Genomic DNA, 24,526 nt, shown 5'->3' on the forward strand with positions numbered 1-24,526 from the left:
GGTGATTCAGACTAAATGAACATGACTCAAAGTGGAGAAAAAAACCTTTATTTTTACATTTGAAACCAACAAGTTGAATTTTGTTCAAAGGAACAACGATTGGACGGCGCGCCATTAGGACGCCACGTGCTCCAGGATGCCCTGGCGAATCAGCTGTTCACATTTCCACCTTGGCAGGAAGTGCTGGGGACACAGACGATCGTCAGCGGTCAGGCCCTCCTCTCGATATGAACTCACGCCGTCGCCATGGAAACGAGTTCTCACCTGACTGTTCTTCTTCAGCAGGATCACAGTCCCGTCGTCCATCTCAAAGTCCCCGTGATCCTTCACACAGCGCACCTGCAGCACATAGGTCAGAGGTCACGACGCCGACCGGAGGTCACACGTGTGCGGACAACGGTTAAAGCGTCTCACCTGGATGTAGAGGCTCTTGGGGGGCTTCACGTCCTGCGTGATGTCCAGACCGTCTCCACCCAGAGAACGCATGAAGGTGGCCAGAGATTTTTTATACTGCGAGAACCACTGGAGCTACGCAACAACACAGCAGACGCGCAACCGTTTAAAACGACAGGAACGGCGGCGGGTCCACAGGAAGTGATGTCACACTGACCTCCTCGGCACACATGTGGAATCGAATGTTGGCGGGCAGCACGCTGCCGTACTCCCACCGAAGAGCGCGGATCCTCATCAGCCGGTCGTACCTGAGAGAGGAAAACAGGTCACAAAGGTCACAAGGTCACAAGGTCACACGGGGGGGGGGGGTGGGTGAGAGGGCGTGCCTGCATACAGGTATGCGGTGAGGCAGCGCTGGTTTCTCAGCAGGCTGCAGTGTCTCAGTTTGATAGAAGGAATCAGATCAGCTCGACCGTCAGACTTCGCCTGGTTCCTGAAAAACACAAACACACACACTTTTTACACTCTTCACTTCTTAACGAGCAAGCGATGAAGAATGATGAACAGGAGCAGTTGTTGACGAAGAGGAGCAGACTCACACGTCATTCTGGTTCTGTTCGTACAAGTTTTCCATCTCCTGCAGGACCTGCCGCAACACCTCCTCCTGCAACAACAGGCACACAGTCAAATTCACATTTTAAACTTTCAAAGGGCTTTCTTGCGGTTTTCATGTTCAAATTGCACAGACTGGTGTGACTTTATATATATTTATATGCTTTCAGGTTGATTTTCTTCTGCTAAGCTCCGGCGGTGGAGCACGGAGGATGGCGGGGGTGTTCACTGTTTTCACCGGGGGAGACTCACGTTGAACGCGGGCAGCTGTCCGTCGCTGAGCCGCTGCAGCTCCCGGACGAGCTCGGTGGCTTTTTCACAAAACATCCCGGTGCCCGAAACACCCGCAAACCGGAGAACAGACCCGTCTTTCTACTTTCTACACGAGGAAGCCGGAAGACAGACTTTCGCGGGAAGAAAAGTGTTTTGATCACGTGGTGGTGTGACGTTAGGCTCCGGATGCCGCTTGGGGACAAACGTCACGGAGAAGAAACTCGAATTAAGTCATTTGATTCTGCTGCTTCGATACCGATTGCCGTCAAGTTCAAAATGCCCAATTTTTTTTTTAACAATTATTAGAAAAAACAGCAGATTAAATGAATTAGGTTTAATTAGAATGTTATTATTAAACAATAAAGTTGCCGTTAAATGTCTCATGCTGCTTAAAATAATGATTCTGTGTATCTCGCACTGTATTTATTCACATTTAGTTCTATAAATTAGAATTTTATCGGCCCCATTTTGCTATTTTGAAATCATCCATCCATCCATCCATTGTCTGCCGCTTATCTGGGGCCGGGTCGCAGAGGCAGCAGTCTGAGCAGAGGTGCCCAGACTTCCCTCACCCCAGACACTTCCTCCAGCTCTTCCGGTGGCACCCCAAGGCGTTCTCAGGCCAGCCGAGAGACATAGTCCCTCCAGCGTGTCCTGGGTCTGCCCCGAGGCCTCCTACCAGGGGGACATGCCCGGAACACCTCCCGAGGGAGGCGTCCGGGGGGCATCCGAAATAGGTGCCCGAGCCACCTCAGCTGGCTCCTCTCGATGTGGAGGAGCAGCGGATTTTGAAATCATGATTTAAATTATTTACTGACCTAAAAAAATTCAGCATTTATTCATTTATTTATTTCACCGTTACTTATTTATTGGTGCAATGTGTCTGTGTTTGTATATACTTGTTCTGTTGGAAAATTACAGAACCCTGACAAAGTACTATGTAGAAAAGCCTATAGGTTGTTGTTTGAGCAAAAGCCTACCCAACTGTGAGCAAAAAGGCAAACAAGACCTTTATCTGTCACTGGTTGGCCTAATTTTGCTTGATCCTCTCAAGCCAAGTGAAATGAATGTGACCTGCTTTCACTCACAGTCCAACACCTGAGGCCCAGAGAAAGGCAACGAGGTGTGGAAGATAGATGATCAAATTGCATATTTATCTCCATGATAATCAAGAAGTAGTTGGGATCTGGGTTTCTCTTTGTTTTTCTTTTATTTACTTGTAACCCTCTCACGCAGGTAAATTGTCAGTTTCCTTAAAACTGTCTGGGGCAGTTACTTTGTTTCGAGTTGTGTTGTGTGAACACATGCTGCCTCACGCTGACGAGTCATACCTTTGTTTCATTAAATAATTCAGACCCCCCCCCCCCCCCCCCCCCCCCCCACACACACACACACACACACACACACACAAACTGAACTATTCAACACATTTAATTAATTCTTTTTAATAATTAAATAGCAATATTCAATGCACAACATTTACAGACAGAATGAGGTCCCGAAAGAACAAAAGTGTGTGTGATTCGGTTTCTGTGGTATTTCCTGTTACTAGTGCATGTAAGTAAATAGAACACAAAAACCTATTAAATATAAGGAAGCAAACAACAATTTGAATCATTTTTGATAAAATCAAAACTGCAGAATCAATTTTTACATCCACTTACAGCATACGGTTTTAAATGGATAACAAAAGAGAATGATATATTTTTTTTTTTTTTTTTACTGATTATAACAAGAAGGTAAGAAGCCAAGTTGAATGGTAAAAACAAAAAGCCAAACAAAAATGCATGTCGTTATTTTTCCTCTTTTAGTTTTTGTTCTTTGTTCTGTTTCAGTGGTTGGCCTTTTTCATGCCGTAGCCCATGAGGCTGGCAAACATCGTCAGCACCATCTTGGGATTCACATCCACCAAGTCGTCCGGCAGAGCGTAGACGCGAGCTCCAATCTTGCGAGCCAGTGAGACTGCGTACCTGAGAGGGTGAGAAGAAATGAGAGGAGTCAGCAGATAAGAAAAGTTAAACACAAACAGATGTAAAAGAGACAGAAAGATCCTTTTACTTGGCATTTTCAAGTTTATCTTCGCGGTCCAGTCCTCCTCTTTCGGGTCTCTTCACCATGTCCCACTTCACCGTGCCGGGCGCCAGCACGTCGATCAGATCAATCACAGGCAGGCTGGTGCTGATCAGCCTGTCCTGCAGGTAAAGAGGGGAACCAGGGGTAAATAAACAAAAAGAGCTGACTCCTTGTCTGAAGAGGGGCCTACGCGGCATCATTCATGTGGTTCTAATGTTTTGGCCGATCTTGTTACACACCAACCTTGAAGCTACTGATCTGTGTGTCCTTCTTCTTCTGGCCCAAGGTTTCATTGACCCAGCTCAGAATAATCTGATCTCCAATCCTCTCTCCATCACCTAGATCAGACAGAACCATGGTGGTGTACCTGGAAAAATGACAAACGACTAAAACTGTCTGAAAAAAACAAACAAATATACCCACCATTTGTCTCCCCCAAAAACAAAACATTACGTGACCCATCTCGCAGCTGGAGATGATGTATGTACCTCCTCATGAGCTGCCACACCAGTGCCAAGGTGTGTATGGCACTTCCCTCATTTATGTTTTCCCCTCCAACGCCGACCAGAGAGAAGTGAGCCGCGTTCTTCCCGAGGTCCACAGCGTAGTTGCAGTTCTCCAGCTGGATGTTTCAAAACAAAAGCTCTCTTATGAATTTGATTGAATATATATATATATATATATATATATATATATATATATATATATATATATATATATATATATATATATATACGTTTACATATTGTGATTGTGTATAGGAATACCTTCTTCATGTTGCCCCCAAGGTAAGGATAAGGAGGTCGGTTTACTTGCTTCCAGTTCACGTGCACTTTGACCTTTTCATAAAGCTGCAGGATCACCAAGGCGTCGCACAGATCACTGCAAGAGATAATGCTTTTCGTAAGATATCTGGTCGAGTCGGACATTAGTTTGAAGGTAATAAAGGACAATTGAAAATGCATCATATAGATTTTACATAATAAATGTCAATAGGTTTAACACAAATTGAGCAAAATCTAATTATCCTCATAAATACATGCTAAGGAAATCATTAGCCCATCAACAGTTTGGGCCAGTGAGTCAGATGCTTCCCATTTTACGATATTGGACGACCTTGGCGAGGTGCCAGAGGTCAGATGTTGGACTCGAGGCTCTGATGTTGCCAAAAGTGAGTGTGCTTGATATCTTGAATGTAGAGAACAACTGGAAACTACCTGTTGCTTTTATTTCGTACATTGGTGCGAGTGAGTGTGTCAACCAGCAAGTCCACATTTAACCAGAGAGGTAATCTGGAGGTACTTCAAGGTTTAAAGGATCGTAAACGGCTGCAGTAAAGGACTGCTCTCAGAAGGTGGGGCTTAACACAGGACTGATGTAATGACCAGACAACACATGTTGTAACATCCGTTATCGACTACCTTTAAATCCATTTCTGTTTTATTATTGTACACATGAACAGCTGACAGTAGGAGTGTTAAGCATTAATTTGTTGATCAGATAAACTGAATCCCGGTCGTACATATAACTGATAACAAACCTGTACAGGTGGTTGACAAACGGAGAGACGCCCAGAGAGTTCATCCAGTTGCGGAATGTTTTCTCCTCATTGGTTTCAGCTGGAAAGTCATCAAAACAAATGCTAAGCGGGTGGAAAGACAACTGAACTGATTTTCACTGAAGGACAACTTTTGTTACATAATTTAAATTTTACTCAATTACAAGTAAACGTATTGCTGGTAAAAGTAAAACTACAAGCTTATCAGTTTTATAAAAATAAAAAAACAACAACAACATTTTACATCAATTTAATTGTAGAGCAGGTTATTGTATTGAATTCCTTGTAATTAAAAAGAATGCATAGAAAATCTGTGAAAATATTCTGCAGCGGGATTTATTTTCTATTAAAAGAATAAATATATTCACGACAAAAACACTTAAAGTGTTTGAACGTTATTAAAAACGACAAAATAAACTAAAAAGGGCAATTTTTAGCTGTGAATAAATAAAATAACATACTTGGACAAAAATCTCATGGAGGTGTATATATTCATAGATCCTATTAGAATACAGTAATGTAAGTATTATAATTTTTTTTACTTCTATAGCTGAACATCGCATAGCAGCAATGACTCCAGCTATATAGAATGTTCATTTGTGTGTTTACATTCACACATCATCCACATCTTTATAGTTAACGCTGTGTCCTCTGTTGAATATAACAGATACGTCGACGCTACAGTGGGAGCAAGACCGGCGGGTGTGTCTCACCCTCTATGTGAGCCCCCTCCAGGCCGTTCCTGGTGATCTGGCCCTTCTGCAGACCGGAGTGCATGTTGAACATGTTGGCCACGAAGGCCAGGTTCAGCTTGCTGTTCCCGGAGGTGACGTCGCGAGGAGAGACGAACTGCCTGCAGTCCAGTTTGGCCGCCTGCCGCAGCATCAGCTCGGCCCGTTGCTCCAGGTTTCGCTCCTTTGAAAAGCCACACGGAGAGCAGAATGAGGACGCCGTCGCTTCGGGACCACATTTTCCCGATCGTGAAATATCGCTCACGTTGAGGCCGGTCATGTCGACTCTGACGCTTTTTCTGTAGACTTGCTCTTCGTTGGCTGCAATCTGGTCCATCAGGTAGAAGTAGGCTCGAGAATCCTTCGGTGCAACAGCGCAAGAGAGGGTTACACACTTGTATTTGTGTTGACAGATGGGTTTTCTAGACGTACGTGTGTGTGTGTGTGTGTGTGTGTGTGTGTGTGTGTGTGTGTGTGTGTGTGTGTGTGTGTGTGTGTGTGTGTGTGTGTGTGTGTGTGTGTGTGTGTGTGTGTGTGTGTGTTTGTGTGCACCTTGATATCTTCACTGAAGTTGTTGATGGTTTTGGTGCCTGCATTGCGGAGGTGGTAGTTAACCCAGCGGAGCAGCAGCTCCTCAGGGGATAGAGACATTAGATGGTCCAGTGTTTCCCCGTCTCCCAGGAGGTTGATCAGAGCTGCAGACACACAGAGCCACGTTTACTTTTAAAGCAAAACAATCAGGGAGGAAAAAATAATAATTTCAGACCGTAATACAGTCGGAATGAATCAAATCACTGTAGCGTAAGTGGTTTAGTGAATAAATGAAGCTTAACAAGTTAGTTATAAGGCTAAAGCGACAATATTTGCACTACTTGAAGATAGCTAGGAAGATCCATTCAGTAAAGATGCAAAAGGTGTAAATAACATTTGAAGAATGCAATTCACTCAAACTCAAGTAATAGTACAACGACAACATTCGCGTGTCTTTGGGTGTGCGTGTGTGTGTGCTGACCTTCGTTCCTGCTGATTTCTATATCAGCAAAGAGGCCAACCTTGATAATCTGCCAGAACATCCCCAGAACCAGATGGGGTTTTCCAGCCATCAGATCATGGGCGTCGATGCTCACCACCGTGCAGCCGATCGCCGAAGCCGAATTCAAGGCCAAGACCAGATTTTCCTACAAAGTTTAATAGGTTTATCGATTTTGAGCCAGAAACTTTACACAAAGGGCAAATTCTTTTTTTTTTTTGCAAGACTGCTGCTTTAATCTTCCCAAAACAAACCAAAGAATTAGAAACAAAATGCAAAACGACATTGTGATCGTCAAAAAAAAGAAAAAGTAAACGATATCACACAGTGTAGTTTCAATATACTTCTAGAGAGGTATAAAACTGAAGAGGCATGAGAATAATCTGCAGGAAAAAGTTAATGTATTACTTGCTGCTTATGCAGAGTACAACAATAACAGATAGCCAATCATTTTAAAACCATGTGTTTGATAAACAATCACTGTCATTTATATAAACAGAACTAGTTGTTATATATTTGAATGAGAGATAACATGTGCTTGAAAGTTGGGGTGCTTTTGTGTCCCAAATTGTATATTTAGTTGGTCATTAAACCCCCATGGTGTCATGATACATCTTTTTATTAAGTATTCCCTCATCATCACCAAGCCTATTTTATTGGAACAATTAAGATAATAAGGAGGCAGAATAAAGCTTTGTACCTTTGGAGTCTTACTTATGGCAATTTTTTAAATTTAGAATTTGACTATTCATTAAGAAAATCACAGTGAAAACACTAACTTGTTGGGTGTCAATCTGAAATCTACGCACTAATTACGCTGGTTTGTCCGATTTCAACCTGAGGAAAACTAAAGCATGACTGTGAGGACACACAATGATTCCATTGTAAAGCGTCATGCTTGAGAATGGGTGTGTTGGAGCAAATCAGAGGTTGTCCTTACACTGAGATAACTGTCTGATATAGATCATCTCGGCTGACAGAAACTCAAATAAGGATGATTTAATGTCGAAGAAGGCGTAAAAATCTATTTGCAGTACATGGGTGCAGAGTGGGATTTACGAGACTCACTGTCATTCTGAAGTGGGTGAGTTTCTTGGTGTTGATGACTCTCTCGTCGATCGTGTCAGGCTGAGACAGGTTGATCATTTTACTGAAGGAGAACAAGAAGCACGTACACATGAAACATCTAATTTTCATTTTAGAAACGTCTGTAAAAACATGCAAGGGGACCACGAGATGTGAACCACAATAAAATCGCAATTAAAAACGGACACACCTTGACTGCTCTCATAAAATGTGTGTGCGTGTGTGTGCATGTGTGTGAGTGTGTGTGTGTGGGTTATACCATAACAGGATGCCATCGCGGACAGAGGTGAAGAGGCTGTTGTCGTCGGGGTTCATGGGCAGCAGATGTCGGCAGTCCGGATCATTTGCCAAAGCTTTGTTGATCCAGTTGACAAAAGCCACTTTCTCCTCGTCTGAGAGCACACACACACACACACACACACACACACACAAGGGCATTTTACACTTCAACAGCAGATTTTCAAAAAGTAACACTGACAAACAATTAATCCTTGTCAGATCAATGTGATCATGTTCAATCTGTTTCACTAAAAATGTTTAATATTGTATCTTTAAAGTAATGTAAGATGCGTTTTGATTCAAGCTTGTTTACAGAATTAGTGGAAAACCTTTTTGATCGGAAATTTGAAATGTGTCAATCAAAAAGTGACCTAATCAGTAGAGAGCATAGTTAAAATAATAACTATAACCCATGTCTCAGAAGCTAAGGTCTGTAGGATGAATGACTGGAGAACAAGTGTTTACTATTACCGGTACATATTAATGTCTTTTTTTAAGTTTCATGGGTGTTTTAAAATTCAATATGGTTGAAATTGAAAGACAGAAGTAGTGAACTCCAACTCTGACCATTTTTGTAAAAAAGATTTGTTTAGATTAAACTCTTTCTAAAGTTATTACTAATTGATGTAAATCCTCAGTCATTAAATAAATAAATCATTGATGTCTTTGTATTTACAATTAATCTTGAGCTGTGCTTTAATTTCAGACAAGACGAAAATAACAGTAAGATTAATTATGATATTGAAGCTGTATGACCTTTCACTTTTTTAACCAGATGCAGGATTGATGCATATAACAAAAAATTATGACAGTACAGTTCTTAAATTGCGACTGGCCAGACAAGACAGTGGAAAATGTGTTGCAGTTTAGGAAATGATGAGACATTCATACAATCACGTTCCCAGTTTGTCTTTATCATTTCTTGAAACGTAGGGATGAAACCACTTTCATTTAAATGAAACTGAATAGTTTTCGGCTGAATTGCTGCTACGTTTGTCCACAGCTAAAATTCCCTGCCCTGAATTGTTTGTGCGTGGGAACCTGAGCACACGTACCGGAGTAAGAGTGCTGCGTTCCCTCGCTGGAGTTCCCCGACGTTCCTCCAAATGAGCGAATCCCATCTCTCCTGGAAATGGTTTTCCTGAACGTCTCACTGAAATCCTTGCTCTTCAGCTCTTGGTAGATCTGTCCACAAACAACAGGCCACGTCACTACACGGGTCCGACGCGTCACAATCGCGAAGCCCTTCAAACACTTACAGAGACGAATTCCTCAAAGCTGATCTTCTCATCCTTGTTTGTGTCTCCAGCCAGGAAGGTTTCAATAATCTGTCGCACTTTGTACCCCGGCAGAGAGTAACTGGCCTCTCTGAACAGCTCCTGAAGTTCAAAGTCACTCACGTAGCCACTTTTATCGATATCTGGACACGGGACAACACATCGATGTAAGTCAATCTGGTTAGGAAGTGCTCGTCTGAAAGTATGACATTTATTACTGTAAGTGTTGGAATTAAACATCACACTAAATGAAAGTATTGATGCCTTTACAAATGGTGATTTCAAAAAAATTCCAAGGAAAAAATACTTAAATAGAAATCACTGTGAAAGCACAACATCCAGGTTTGTCTGTGAAAGACTTCCAATTTGAAATTCCTTCAAACACATAGATGAAAGAGATGTTACTGATATCCTTTCATTTGAACTCAAACATAACCCGGATGTTTGTTGTCAAAGTAAATGTCATCTTTATTAGAATTACAAACCAGTCAGAACCGGCACAGTTTGTTCAATGAACTTGGTGATTTAAGAGTAGCTATTATTTCAAACACAGAGGTTGTTTTTAAAAGCCCCCCACGCCTGGTAACGCTTTAAGTAGTAACACGTTACTCTCATATGCCCACATTTGTCAGTAACGAGTAATCTAACCCCCTTCCCGCCCCCTTCTCTACTCTCAGCCAATCACAGGCCAACTCGCTCAATGGTGCGTTGAGGTGACACAAAAGAATTGGAACCAACCATGGTCAACAATAAACCTTAACATTGCAATAAACCTCCTTCTTTAAATGAATCAATCAAAAAATAATGACTGTTTATAGTTGTAAGAGAGAAACCTAGCATAAAACCATAAAATGGGCTTATGTAATGCAGTATTTTGCAAGATATTTTAAATGGGATTTGCATTATACAGTTGTCTGCTGTCAGAAATGAGAACAAATGACTTTCTGTTGAGTTGAAACAACAGGTGACTCTGCCAGGTTTAGATAGCAACTCAACAAATCAAGACACAAAATCACTTTACTAATTTAAAAAAATGTGCATGTCGTCAACCCGATTTAACTAGTTTAGTAACTAGCCGCTCAGCAGAGTTATCATTATATTCCTGATTCTGTTATTTTCTTACCCATCATGCACTTTTGCATGTCGTTACTTCGCTTGCCCCCTTTATTAACATTTCTTATTATAATGATGGATTATTGGCATTGCCTAATTATAGTGTAATAATTAACTGAGAGATTCTGTCAACGTTTCAGTATTGCATCCAGAAAATATCTCACAGACAAAGTACACACGCTCAATAGCCCAAGCAATAAAACCTTTTATGTAAGACTCCTGCTTTATGCTGTGCAGTAAAACTCTTTACTTTGATCAGAAGTCCTGACAATGCAGCCAGCGGACTCGGATCAGGTGTGTGTTGTTTGTGTGTGTGAAACTGACCGATCTTATCAAAGGCCTCTCTGAGTTCCTCCAGATCCTCTCGAGAAATCTGGGTGACATGATTCTCGATAGCTGACACTGATCTCTGCACTCGAAACATCTGCACACATGCACAGAAACACAAAGAGCGGACATTGAATCACACTGCCAACCCAACACAGTTTTCATAAAGTTGTGAGAACAAGCAAAAAAAAAAGAGAATGCAGATTATTATTTGAAGAGAAATCCTATTTAAAAGCGGAGTTTGTGCTTGTTTTACATGCAGTGAACTCTAAGCATGAAATCTTCACAGAATCAGATACAACACTTCTCTATCATCGCCAAAAGTACAGTAAATAGCAATAACAGCAGAAACAAGACAAGTACCTTGACAAAGCCCTGGTTTTTCTCGTTCTTTCTTGACGAGGAAGACTCTCGGTGCAGATCCTTCAGGCCCCGACGCAGGACTGGAGTCTTCCAGAGCTCTGCACAGCTTCAGGTCAGAGCTGGGAGGAAGCAGGGACTCCCAGGCTGGGAGTCGTCTATCTATCTGTCCTATAGGAGGAGCCACTCAACACACACACACACACACACACACACACACACATACACACACGCTCAGAGGACCTTTGGCCTGCCTGGACCCTGGGACGGGCGTCGCCCAACAGTTAACATTTAACACCTGAGCTGTGTCATCGTGTTATTGTCTGCAGACGGAGGCTCATCCGTTCTCCCCTGCTGGGCAGATGCATGACAGCTTAGGAAAAAATAAATAAAAATAATGCATGAAAGAGTAGACAAAGGTAAACAATAATGACATGCCAGCCATCAGGTTTAAAATTTTTATTTTTTTTTTTTTTATTGTATCACCTTACCCACTTTAGAGTCATGGGACACAGGCGCTGAGCCCAGCTGACAAAGCACAAAGGCAGGATACACACTGAACCATCTAATAGGATGGCTGGGAAACTCCAAATAACTAAATGGAAAAAAACTCTGATATATATATATTTGGGAGATTGTTTCCCTGAGCGGTGCCTCCCAGGCCGGGAGACTAATCAAACCAATCATCTGGCTCCTGCAGCATCTAATGTGAAGCTCTGATGCAAGTTATGTCACAGGTCCCCAATCAATCTTTCTTTTCACATAATCTGTTGGCGCTGAGCTTTAAGAGCAAATGATCAGTGCTTAAAAGTTGCACGGGTAGAAATCTTAGAAAGCTCTCCCCACTGGTTGGGTCAGCTCAACTGTCGTGTGTTGAAATATAGTGCATCAGGTCGAGTCAGCTTTACATTAACAACAGATCATTTTATCGTGCAGCAACTCAACAAAGGACAATAAAGTCATTTTCCTTCTGAAAGTCACATGATATTTTTATGGTGTAGTTTCAACAAATTCAAATAGACTTGTGTGACGAGTGGCACAACGGCATGGCCAACTACATGAACCCACTTGTGTTTTAGATGATGTTGATTGTTTTTCTTAAAGGTGCCATAGTGACATTTTGCATCCCTCATGTTTAAAACACGAGGCTCTGCCACACGGAGCCCTGTAACCCGAGGCACAAAACCAACGGCCTCACTGAGGTCGACACTACAGGCGACACTTTCTCACAAGCATTTAATGTTTTATTTTGAAATGAGATCTATGCAATGACAAACTATTATTCTATTCTATTTTATTGTATTCTATTGTATTGTATTGTATTCTATTCTATGTGTTTGAGAACAGCACACAATTCATATGAGGAAGAAACAATAGTAAGAGGCTTACATTCAGTCGGAGGCAGGCTGAAGGGCTTACAGTCCACCGCAGAGCCAGTCCAAAGAAGAAAATCAGCTTGCTGCTAAGTTTGAATCTTTTTCTTCACTACTTCTCTTTCCAGCCCCTCCTTTTCACAACTCTTTTTTTTCTTTTTCAAATTAACCCCTTTCCTCGTGTCTCTGCTCCCTTTCTTCTTCCTGCGCCTTGTGTTTACATTTCATCTGTATCATCTTCACTCAAAATGCAAACGGTCTCCTCCTCGGCAAATACTCCAACATCCTCACAGCCGCTGAATATAAAGTCCCACGGTCTCTATATTATTTGGGGCTCTTGCTCCATGCAGGGTATCTCTCTATTTTGCCTCCAGGCCTTTTCTTCTCCGGGTGGACACCTGATCAGCCCGGTTTCACTGGGTGACTCTGAGGAGCTCTCAGGTTTCTCTCTCCTCATAAACGCTGTCGTTCTGTTGATGCGCGAGCCGCAGTTCCGTTTGTGGACGATCACTTGTTGGTGTTAAAGAGCAAACAGGACTTTTTCAGTAGCCTTGCATGAGCCACTGCACCTGCACGTTCACCAGCTGGCAAATCTCCTTAGAGAAACAAAGTTTGTATAAAAGCACACAGGCATTGTAATAAAAAAACAAATATTAAAATGTGGTTGGACCCTGCAGTTATTTCCACTTTAAACCCTCTGATATGGCAAGTGAACATATTTGGAAACTTTCTAATTTATCCACTTTTTTTTTTTATCTGATTAGCCAAAACAATACAGCAAAGCCGAACACTTTCACAAATAAAACCTTGAGCTCACTTTTGATCCCTGGACTTTAATCCTGAAAACCACAAATGATCGACTTGTTCAAAATGTGAAATAAATCCTTGACACCATGAACACACCTCGGCAGATTATCCTATTTCCATTGTTGCTCATTACGAGTTAGTGTTGATGGATATTGCTGTTTGCATCGTTTTGTTATGTTAGAAATTTAAAAAAAAATGTTTTTGCGATGGCTAAATTCCATATTAGATACTACATATCAATGTGTATTCAATTCCTGAAGCCTGAGAGTTGACATGTTGCTTTTGAAGTGACGTTCAGCTGTAATGCAGACACATGACCACTCTGAGGCAGCCCTGCTTCAACCTGAGCCGCTCAGCTGTTGGAGCACAAAGGATCTTCCTGTTTTTGTTCGAAAAGTAGATCACTGTAGTGAAGGTCACGTCTGACCATGACCGGAACAGCGTGATGCTCAAGTTACATTTACCTCAGATTTAATGAACAGTATCATTGCGTTATATGTATTACAATTAGTAGTAGAATTAGTGCATCAGCTACCAAAAAAATAAAGGTATATTTAGCATTTTTGTTCAGGGAAAATTTTATACCTCTGGTAAGTGTAAAATTCACCCTTTTAGAAAACATTCAAATTTAGAATAATTATTCAGAATATATATACAGCCAAGTGTCACTTTTCAATATAGTTAGTCATCTTGATTATTTCCTTTAAAGAGGGAGCAATCTAAAATAGTTTTTACCATGATATTTTGGCAGGTGTAGATGTAAAGGTTTTCTTGTAAATTGGAGCTGTATTGACCCCCTTTCCCCCTCACAGGCCTGTATGTGTGGAGTTTGTATGTATTTCCTCTACATTAGGTTTTCCTCTGGGGCCTCTGATTTCCCCCCCCCCCCTTGCAGCCCAAAAACATGCATTTGAGGCTGATTAGTGAATCCAAATTGCCTGCAGGTGTGAAGGTGAATTTGCTGTGTTGTCCATCACTCTGTTTGCCTTAATTGTCACATTTTGTAACCTGGATTTGATCAAGGGGTGAGTTGTGTAGGGCAAAGCAGATTTATTATAATTTTTTTTAATGAGGGCAAGAGTCCATGGTGATATTATTTTAAAGAATAAAAAAAACAACCCAAAAAACAGATCTGATATGACTCAAACTCTGTCTTTCTCTTGGGGGAAAATACGATATTTCACATCACATGGGCTTTGAATGGACTTGACCGTTGTGATTTTAATCCTCACCAATAAAGTTATGTGAAGACGAGAAGGCGCAGAGGGGGCGTGTCCGCCGCACGCAGGTCACGTGACCCGGAAAATGTGGGACTTAATTCCTGCGTTGGATTGCTCCCAGCTGCTGCGCCTCTGCCCTTCGCAGTGCAAGCCGCTCGTCCTCCCCATCGCGACCCCCGACCCCCGGGTGGACCCTCCGCAGCGCACCATGTCGGGTAAGAGACGTCGAGCCTCCGGCGCACTGCCGCCTGAGCGCGGGCCTACCGGACCGGTGGCGGACCGGAGGGAGGGAGGGAGGGAGGGAGGGAGGAGGCTGCATAACGAACCGTCCCGAAACGTTTTGTCGGTAAATCATGCAGACGACACCTGCTGCAAGTGTAGAGGAAGAGGTGGGACGGTGCATGTGGAGCGTGCGGTCGCAGCTCCTGGGGGGATTTTGTTTAAGTTGCGGGGTTTAAGATGTTGTTGGACGCGATGAGTTGCTGCGTTTTTTTTTTTTGGACCTCAGTGAAGAGAGACGCGTTAAACCCCGCAGATCCGGTCACACTCACAACCGGCTCTACACGCATTTTAATTTCTTATTAAACTCGAGTTCGTTTGCATTCTACATTTTTAAAGGGGTGTTATCGCATTTGGCCTTAAGTTCTACAGCGTGCAAATGGAAGTGATTATTTGTTCGTAAATAAATAAATAAACAAAGGCTGAACTTGATCAAGGAGGCCCTGATGTGCAAAATTATATTCAACTCTTACTTTTCTTGCTCAACTTTTTAAAATCAGCCTCGTGTTCTCGGTTAAATGGGGACGTGGGAATTTTTCCATCCCAGGAAGGAAAAATGCACCTTGTAGCGATGAAATGAGGGAATTCCCACTTTCTTTTTTTACCCCTAATTCTCTCCAGACGGTCCCGCATGGCAAATTTCTGAGCTTTCTCCTCAGCATTTGAACAAAAGTGAGTGTAAATAATAAAAGGCCAGCTGCGTCATTCCTGATCTGATGAGTGCAGATGATTGTTCTTTACTTTTGATTTTAATATTGATGCCACCCATCTCAAACGCAGAATTGATTGAAACTATTGAATAATTTAACAGCTATTTTCTTTAATTTATCTATATACTATGCTGGGGGAAATGGTCTACTTGTAGTCGGGGAATTATCTGCAATTGTTTTTGTCTCATAATCCAAGCATGACTCCTAAATTGACATGGCGGTGAAAACTGATCCACATTTGTTTGAATAGTCATACATAGTTTTAGAGAGTAGAAATACTTTTTGATCATCTGATTGATTCATCAAATTGCTGTCAGGTGCTCACCCTTTCAGAAAAAATGATTGAAGATCACACAATTGGGTATCTTTTGATATTCTCATAGTTTAAAAATAAACTTTGTAAATCGACTGGCATTTTTTGTACAGATAAGCCAACATAATGAGTTTTGAGGCCTGGTTAGCCTGCACACCATCCAGAGGAGCAGTGTCACAATCTACCGGCAATGTGGGAAAGCAGAAGTTGCTCTCTTCACATTGCCAATGCGAATTTCCAAATGCTGGGTTTCTTACTGAAAACCTGCTCCTAACTATGATTCCAGATTCGTTAAAGTGCACCAGTGCTGTAAAAGCACAAATAGGCTTCAGGTTTAGAGGCGAAATACGATAAACGTAATGTAATATATAATCAATGAACGTGTTCGAGGTAGTCTAATGCGTTTAATCTTGGTGTCATTTCAGTGAATTTAATTTTGGTGTTGCTTCTTTTTACATTCAGGAATGAGGCTTTTTATTTGTATCTGCGCGTGTAAGAGCAGCTGATGCATTGAATTTCCTTCAGGATCAATAGAAAGATTTCGTCTTGTCTGGGTATTTACCAATATACAAAGGTTACAAAACGACAGGCCCAATAAATATTAAGGAGAGATAAGAAGAAAAAAAAACACAGATAACCCGAAAGAGGAAAAAACGGTGAGTTGTAAATTTAACGCAATAGAATATTGTTGCCTTCAGGTTAGTCCTGTAAAATTGTGTGTTTTAACTGTTAAGGACATAATAATGGTATTTAAAATGAGACTGGAGCATTACTGTATCACTGGCGCACCGGATTAAGTGCAAGCTGTGTGACCTGCTCAAACAAGGATTTAAATTGGGGAAATTGAACGTTTGTTTTTTGCAGGCTTTTATTGTTATAGAAATCGGCGCCCAGTTCCTGAGTCATTTGTGTTTGTATTGACTTGACTACTGTTTGAGTGTGTACGTGCTCCACAGTGTGTAGCTCTCAAGTTTTTTTCTTTTTTTCTCAGACACTATTAAAGGCTTGCCGTGTTTCACCCCTTGTGTGTTACTACTACCACGTGGACTGACATGAGTAATTACAAGCCTAACTTTAACATTTGTGTATATTATTCAGCTGAACGTGAATTTGTGACGTTCTGATGTGACTGAACAAAATATAACGTTTATTACATTGACAACTTTATGACTTGACCCCAGGAGCAAAATCGACCCTCGTATGGGCACATTTAAAAGGGATTCTTCACTTCGTGGTCCTCGTTTTGTAAGCGCGCTCAGAGGTGTGCAACTCATAAGTCTTACCACAGATAAGGCTGTGGGAACGCAGCACGTGCTTCCTGTTACTGACGAGAGAGGCCTCGCTCTTTCGCCCTCCTCTTTATACAAAGTTTATCATTCCTTTAATCGGACCTTAGCAACCGCGCGGCACAGATCGGGTTTCCCAGAAGCCCCCCCCCCCCACACACACACACACACGCGCATGCATTCAGCTTGACGAGCACCCGTTTTCTGGCTCTGGGCCTATTTTCACTCAAGCCGCAATGAGGTTCATCCTCCCCACCCCCTGCGGCCGTTGATGCATGCACTGCATCACACAATGGGCCTACAGAGGGGGTCGACTTTAGGACACAGATAGAGAATCGGTCGTTTACGACGTGACCTCATGATTGGTTGATAATGAGGTCAGGTATGGAAGGAAATAAATGTCCTACTTTCATGAGTTCAGGGTGCGAGTGCACAAATGTTGATCGACTTATTAGCTGCATAAACTTAAGGGAGTATAATTCTCTGTAATGAAAACGGTTTGTTTAAAGATTCATGTCAAACACCGGCGTGATTAATGGCTCACCCATTACAATCAAACACACCTGCCAAGAAGCCGTTTGCACAAGAGTTAAATAACTTGTGTTTTCATTTCCACTCCGGTTTCTGCAGGTTAGGTGTTGCCTTTACACACGCATTCCTGCAACTGTCGGTTGGTATGATCAGCCATAACATTATGACCACCGTGTGGAGGGAAAGACCCAACAATCACACCTGAGCCAGTATATTTGATCGCTGCTTCACCGGGGAGAGGACGAGACGCAGAGCAAACTTAACTTTTTTAGACAAGCAAACGTTTCGTCTATTTAATTTATTTTTAATCTTAAAGTTCATAATTGCATTACTTTATATTTTTATCATTGTATTTTTAATTTAGTTTTATATTGATAGTAGTAACTTTGCCATGTCTTAATATTTCAATTTTATTGTTTACTTTAGTTCTCAAGTTTTCTTTAAAGGTTTCAAGGCTTTTGAAAAGCCACAGAAAGTTTGACCTTGGCTAATGTGCAGTGCATTTAAACTTCTCACGTGACTTTATGGTGAAGGGAATTTTATGGCACAGAAAAGTTTATTTTTTAAGTCAAAAGATGCCTGAGGAACGACCTCATCTTGACGTCTCTCCAAGCAGACCAAGCTTTTGTGACGCTGGCGACCAACGACAGCTACGCCAAGGGAGCGATGGTCCTCGGCCAGTCGTTACGGAACCACCACACCACCAGGAAGCTGGCGATACTCGTCGGACCTCACGTTGCGGAGCCGTGCAGGTAAAGCCGCGCCGTCGCCTCTTTACTCGAACGTGAACGGCTGTATGTCGAGAATGCACGCTGATTGTTGGCGAAACCTGGATGTTGCCGCAGAGACGCGCTGAGCTCCATTTTCGATGAGGTGTACGTGGTGGACGTGATGGACTCGGGCGACGCGGCTCACCTGGCCCTGATGAAGCGTCCGGATCTCGGCGTGACTTTCACCAAACTGCACTGCTGGAGGCTCACGCAGTACAGCAAGTGTGTGTTCATGGATGCAGACACGTTGGTGAGAAATCCCACCCGGAAGCAACGAAAGGCCACGAATGCGTTTTTTTTCTCTCTCTCTCTGCGCTGAATTTAACGCACTAATGGTCCCATTCGGTTTGTGCTCAGGTTCTGTCCAACATAGACGAGCTCTTCGAGAGGGAGGAGCTGTCGGCAGCTCCGGATCCGGGTTGGCCCGACTGTTTCAACTCGGGGGTGTTCGTCTTCCGACCGTCCAATGAGACGCACGACAAGCTGCTCGCGTTCTGTGGGGAAAATGGCAGCTTCGATGGCGAGTGATTTTTTTTTTTTTTTAAATTTGTAACTCCTTTATGACCCCAAGAGAAATGACAACATGATCGGAAAAGAAAAGGGAAAGAAATGTGTGTGTATATATATATTTATTTTTTAGTTGGGTGTTAAAATTGTTTTAGCAGCCAGTTAAATAACAACTGAATACAAAATGGCAACAAAAACTTTTCTAACATCACTCACGGCTAATAAACAGTCATGAATGAGTTTACACAAAGACAAATGTTTGCAGATTAACAGTTAAAAATCCACCCTTGTATTTCTTCCTGCTGCTCTCATTCACTCCTTTGCATAGTGATTTTAACCAAATGTTGTCAGGCACTGGCTGGAATATCTTCTTGTCGGCTTCTATTTTTAATCCTTGGAAAGCACACAGTCTGCATGGTGTTGACTGGTCACATTTGAGCCGTAGAGGGTCAGGCTGGGTTACAACAGTGGGGGAGGAGAGGTCGCATAAGGTGAGATTTCAGAATAACAATCCTGAAAGGGCTTGTCTTGAATCTTTATGAACACACTTCATTGAACTGATGCACTCCTTCCCACAAGTTTTCTCTCAATTTGCGCTGCTGTGACCTCCATATAGGTCTAATCGGAGGGTGTTTGTGTGTCTGCAGGTGGAGATCAGGGGGTCCTCAACAGTTTCTTCAATACCTGGGCAACGGCAGATATCTCCAAACACCTTCCGTTCATCTACAACCTCAGCAGTATCGCCATCTACTCCTACCTGCCAGCTTTCAAACAGTCAGTACAAACACCGTTTGTCTGTCCAGTCAAGGACGTCACCTTCATTTCACCCTGATACACTGTAAATTCTAATATGACTTTAGCAGTGAAGTTGAATTTGCGTGCATACGACCGGCCCACCGTTACTGCTTCCAAAATGCTTGCTTCAGTTTCTGGTAACTTCCTTGTAAAACTGAGTGTTTAGAACACAAAGCTTATCAAAGGTCAGTTCAAAGGTTAGTTGGTTGTGTGCGTCTTCGTCTGCTGGTGTCGTATTGCAGAGAATCTGCTGAAAAATGGAACAAACAGAGAACGACCTGCTTGGAAGCTACACGTGGGTAGTTTGATCAAACCTTGTATCACACGCTTCCTTATAAAGAGTTTGGTTCAGGAAAGATTGAAAAATTGGACTCGCGCCTCTAGTGAGGCAAGAAACCTGAGAAGGGTGACTATGGATCCTCTGGTTTGACAAACATCAGCCCGAGAAGAGGGAGACGGTAAAATAAGTACTCGGGCCTTCAGATTTAGCCATCGACAAACATGCTCAACTTCTGCCTCTGCGTGGAGGGAAATAACATTTTACGTGCTTTAGAATTCGCTGTATGCACCATCCTGTTTTTAACAGTTTATAGTGGTGCACTGACTGCAGCTCGTGCTGAAATCCATAAATTCCGTCTCAATCAGGCTAATAGAAATGCATGTATTTACACATTCATTCGTTAGGCCAAAGTACATCCTTTTAAAAAAAGAAAAAAAACTGTTCAAAAGCGTTGCAAATTCCATTTCGTGTTTACAAAACTCATAATCCATGACCGAGGAGGAGAGGCGGGCAAAATTGATGGGTTGGCTTTAGAAATCCAGGAGTTTAACGTGAGAACAAATTAAAGATGTGATGAGTCAGTGGTTGGAAAATTGAAGCGGGAGGCGTCTCGTCATAATAATAGAGCACCGGGACAGCTCTGCCCTCAAGGTGTCTGCTGGTGAGGAGAGCTTCTCGTTATTTATTATTTAAAAACATTTTAAGCACTAAACGGAAAACGCGTTTCCACATTTACATAACTCTTGGTATTTTCTCTCGCCCTCTCGTCTCTCCGTCACGCAGGTACGGCCACGACGTGAAGGTGGTGCACTTCTTGGGCAAGGTAAAGCCATGGAACTACTCCTACGACGCTCAGCGGGGCGAGGTCAAAGGTCAGTCGGACCCGTGCCAGCTGCACCCCGACTACCTGCTCATGTGGTGGCAGCTGTACACCCAGTCGGTGCTGCCGCTGCTGCAGAAGTCCTACGGAGACACTCCCTTCAGCAGCGGCTTCATAGAAGTGAGTAGAGACGAGTGCGTGTGGCTGTTGGGAGGCGTGCCTGAGATCAGGCTGGCTGTTTTTTTTTTTTACCTGTTGCATAATCCTCCTGTCCCGACTGTGTCGAACTCTGCTTTTTATCGCATTCATCCCAATCAGTATGTGATTAGAGCTATATTCTGAAGCTGTACATATCATCTCAACCAGGATAATATTTATGGGTTGTATTTGACATGGTAAGAGGTAATTATTTTGTTCCGTCTGCAGCCAAAACGTATTTGTTACTGTTGGTCTCGGAGTTCCTCTCAGCAGTATCATGACTGTATTGAATAGTTTTGTGAAGCAAAATGACTTCCTGACACTCTTGACAGTTTAGCTGGCGCTTAAAGTTTTGCATCGTTCACTGAGGACACAAAACTATAATGTTATACTACGAATATAACCGTTTCCTTGCGCGAACGACTGCTAAAACTTGACGTGTCGCGTTGAGAAGCGTGGACAGGCAAACTGCAGGAAATAGCTCTATGTATTTTATAAACTAGATTTAATGAATGAAAATATACTGATGTATTGTATTGGCGGGGGGGAAAAAAGTGAATTGCTGCAGTTTCTGACTGTGCAAACAAATAACAACAATAAATGTATTCATATTTTCCCCCTATATCCGTTTGCACGGGGAGGATCATTGTAGACTGATGTTTTGAAGGAAGCAGAAGTTCATCTAACTTTGCCTCCACTGCATGTGTCCCACGGGCCATATAAAGTAATGAAGCATTGAATTCCACTGCTTTGCTTTATTTATTTAGAAGTTTTGTTCATCATCGGACAAAACGTAAATACCGAAAGGGAAACGGTTTGAAAAGACCCCTTACACACAAATCAACGACTATCTAAATTCTGAGCGTAATCTTTTATTGAGTAGGAAGAACAATGTCGGCGTAAACTGCAACAAAAGCATGTTTTAAGATGCGATAAGAAAACCGATGAGTATTTTTGATTCCGTGCAACGTCCATTCGGGGTCGAAGATGTTTTTGTTTCTACGAAGTGGTTGTGATGCCACTAGATATATTGTCTATTCCATACTATCGACAATACCTTGTTTGCACTTTTGACTGTTGTGAGGAAATGCCTGCATGACCTGAATATCTTTTAAGAAAAAGGGCCATTTTTTATTTATTTATTTTTCTTTCCCCCCGTAAAGCAATCTCGGCTGAGCCGAGGGAAAGTCGAGCGCGGAGCAGCTCTGGGGGGGAAACCAGTCCATATAAAGTATTGCTCCGCTTTTCATTCAGTGATGAATTCATTCACTCTCTCTCTCTCTTTCACGCAGCAAAAAAATCCCGAAGAGGTCCCGGTGCAGACGGCGTCCTCCCCCCCTCCTCCCCCTCTCCCTCCCCCCCCTCAGGTTACATCAGCGGAGAGGAAGCAGCGCTGGGAGGAAGGCCAGATTGACTACATGGGCGCAGACTCCTTCGCCAACATCGAGCGAAAGCTCAACTCATTCTTGAAGTAGCGGTTCGGCCGGGCGAGCGTGACGGAGAGCAGTCGAAGCTTTTTGTGGCCCGGGGTGGAGGAGGAGGAGGAGGAGGGGGAGGAGGTTTGGCGAACTCCGGCAATAATCAGGGGCTTGATGAGGTGACCGGATGAATGCTTCTGTGCATTGTTCAGTCTCTGCAGAGAGTTTTAAGTCTGCTAAATTACCACGCACCCAAACCATTATCTTGTCCAGAAGGAAAAGTTTGACATGTCACTTTCTTTCCAACTTAACCTGGCCTCCATTTCTGACCTTCACACTGCGTGGGTCACTCCGACGGGTCGTCACTGAGGCATTTATATGGAAACCCTGATGTGAAAAAAATGCATTTCAGCCCTATCTTTACAAATTCCAAGGATGTCTGTTGTCCACTGGGAGCAAATTAGTGGTTAAAGGATTCCAGGATTCCACTTGACATCTGAACAGTGTTTAATAACTGTGGACACACACAAATGTTTGTCAGACCACAAAACACTTTGGAAAAGTAACTTAATGCTAATCAGAGCTTTGCTTATGCTTTTCTGCCACTTTGTAACTTCAGGACTAATTACTAATAGAAAAGCAGCATGCCTAAACTCTATAGATCAACTCAAACCAACCAATTAAAGCAGATATTTTCTGTTTGTGGTTTTGTGTTTCCCCTCAGCCTTTATGCCAAGTTAAATCAAATATCTTCGTGAAGCATTTGTCACACTCGGCGCTTGCTAAGAAAGTGATGAAATGTCAAACTATCCCGAGTGTCATGTCTGGAATGAAATGAACTCGTAGTCTTCCTTGAACTGTGGGAAAATCTCCATAACAAGACTGGCGACGACGGCTTTGTGGTTCGAGTCTCTGGATTCTTGCCACAAATCTCATCTGCAATAAGTCTCAGTTGAAAATAGGAGCATTTCTGCAGCACTTCCCTCATTTCAGTCTATGCCGTCCTCCATTAAAACTGCCCGTTGGGACAATCCTGCTTTACTCGCCTCACGAGAGCACATAGATGATCGTCCCATATCTGTGCCTCTGACACTCCCTGTGACTCCAGCTTTGTGTTTCTGGTATTGTGTTAGGCGTGTTGTTATTTGCATGGCACAAGAGTTTAAAATGTGAGTCAGCGAAGTGTTGCAACCATTTGTTTTTTGGGGGTTTTTTTTCCCCCTCTCTCACCTGTGTTTTTTTGTGGGATCAAACACTAGTGCGCTCCCTGACCCGTCTTCCGTTGGCGTGCCCCTGCATGTCCGTTGCGTCCCCGCCAGACCCACACTGGCGCGTTTGTGCCACGTCCTGACTTTCATCACTTCCTTTCTCTCGTGTAACCAGCTGCCTTATTGCTGCTCACTGTTTACAAAAACCTCACTTTACTGCAACTGCTGTTAGGAGCACAAGAAACTTGTCGGGTGGCTCTTGTCCCTTTTGCCGACTCTCCGTTTATTTTCACTCCCACCGCGTGTCTCCAGTTATCGGCTCCCATCCATGAAACGCACTCCCAACAAGCAGCTGGAAGAATCCAGACTGAAGTCCCCATGTTGTATCTATTGTGTGGAAGTCAATCTTAAATGTGAATCCGATTATGCTCATTTGTTTTGTTTCCCAGCTGTTCATTGTACATCCGTCGAAGTGCTAATAAAGAGAAATCTATCAAGAAGTTGACCATCTGTTCCTTTTGACATTGTGATCATGTGGCTTTCATTTAAACTTGAGGTCTCCAGTAGAACATTTTTGCTTTGAATAAGTTGTATTGGCAAATAACCATTTTGATAAGTTGAACAAAAGTTTGACAGATGAAAGGGTCTTAAGGTGGTTTATCCAAGATGTATGAACGAGACGACCGCTCGAGCAACAGGGCTATGCTGCCCCAGAAAATCAGTTCAAGCTGATTCTTTAAAGGCAGGTAGGCTCACAATTATCTTCTTGCGCCATGTATTTTGTTAAAAGAAAAATGTAAGCTTTCTTGTATTACCCCTACCCACTAGCTTTTGCACAAAAATACTTTCAATCCAGAGGTTGTGCTGTACCAAGTTTCCTACTTCACTGCATCAGGGCA

At 42.7% G+C, this 24,526-nt stretch overlaps 3 protein-coding genes across 3 annotated transcripts; 1 reads left to right on the top strand and 2 right to left on the bottom strand.

Annotated features, from left to right (window-relative positions):
• Window positions 1-50: 50 nt before the first annotated feature.
• gins1 (GINS complex subunit 1 (Psf1 homolog)) lies at window positions 51-1,404 on the bottom strand. Its single transcript, XM_080513310.1, has 7 exons — window positions 1,258-1,404; window positions 993-1,057; window positions 788-886; window positions 611-701; window positions 415-528; window positions 265-339; window positions 51-183 (listed from the first exon to the last, which is right to left on the bottom strand). Exons 1-7 carry the CDS (start codon window positions 1,330-1,332, stop codon window positions 115-117), a joined length of 588 nt encoding a protein of 195 aa, XP_080369436.1. The 5' UTR covers window positions 1,333-1,404; the 3' UTR covers window positions 51-114.
• A 1,705-nt stretch (window positions 1,405-3,109) lies between these two features.
• On the bottom strand, window positions 3,110-11,253 carry pls1 (plastin 1 (I isoform); the record flags this gene model as incomplete). Its single annotated transcript, XM_080513500.1, has 16 exons — window positions 11,116-11,253; window positions 10,750-10,849; window positions 9,295-9,455; window positions 9,091-9,220; window positions 8,016-8,148; window positions 7,739-7,820; window positions 6,653-6,818; window positions 6,193-6,335; window positions 5,906-6,001; window positions 5,623-5,824; window positions 4,892-4,970; window positions 4,119-4,233; window positions 3,840-3,973; window positions 3,595-3,718; window positions 3,337-3,470; window positions 3,110-3,248 (listed from the first exon to the last, which is right to left on the bottom strand). Exons 2-16 carry the CDS (start codon window positions 10,847-10,849, stop codon window positions 3,110-3,112), a joined length of 1,938 nt encoding a protein of 645 aa, XP_080369626.1. The 5' UTR covers window positions 11,116-11,253.
• Window positions 11,254-14,597: 3,344 nt separating this feature from the next.
• Window positions 14,598-24,118, top strand: LOC308142665 (glycogenin-1-like; the record flags this gene model as incomplete). Its single annotated transcript, XM_080513182.1, has 7 exons — window positions 14,598-14,727; window positions 18,248-18,383; window positions 18,477-18,651; window positions 18,759-18,921; window positions 19,556-19,682; window positions 20,767-20,983; window positions 22,294-24,118. 7 exons carry the CDS (start codon window positions 14,598-14,600, stop codon window positions 22,474-22,476), a joined length of 1,131 nt encoding a protein of 376 aa, XP_080369308.1. The 3' UTR covers window positions 22,477-24,118.
• Window positions 24,119-24,526: the final 408 nt, after the last annotated feature.

The sequence above is a fragment of the Blennius ocellaris genome, assembly GCF_963422515.1.
Source record: "Blennius ocellaris genome assembly, chromosome: 17".
NCBI lineage: Eukaryota > Metazoa > Chordata > Actinopteri > Blenniiformes > Blenniidae > Blennius > Blennius ocellaris.

Excerpts from the sequence above, each read along its gene's own strand:
- gins1 (XM_080513310.1), bottom strand. The coding sequence starts at position 1,332 with ATGTTTTGTGAAAAAGCCACCGAGCTCGTCCGGGAGCTGCAGCGGCTC. Across the intron at positions 1,058-1,257 it reads GACAGCTGCCCGCGTTCAAC|GAGGAGGTGTTGCGGCAGGT; the intron begins GTGAGTCTCCCC and ends CTGTTGTTGCAG. Across the intron at positions 702-787 it reads CGCTGCCTCACCGCATACCT|GTACGACCGGCTGATGAGGA; the intron begins GTATGCAGGCAC and ends TTCCTCTCTCAG.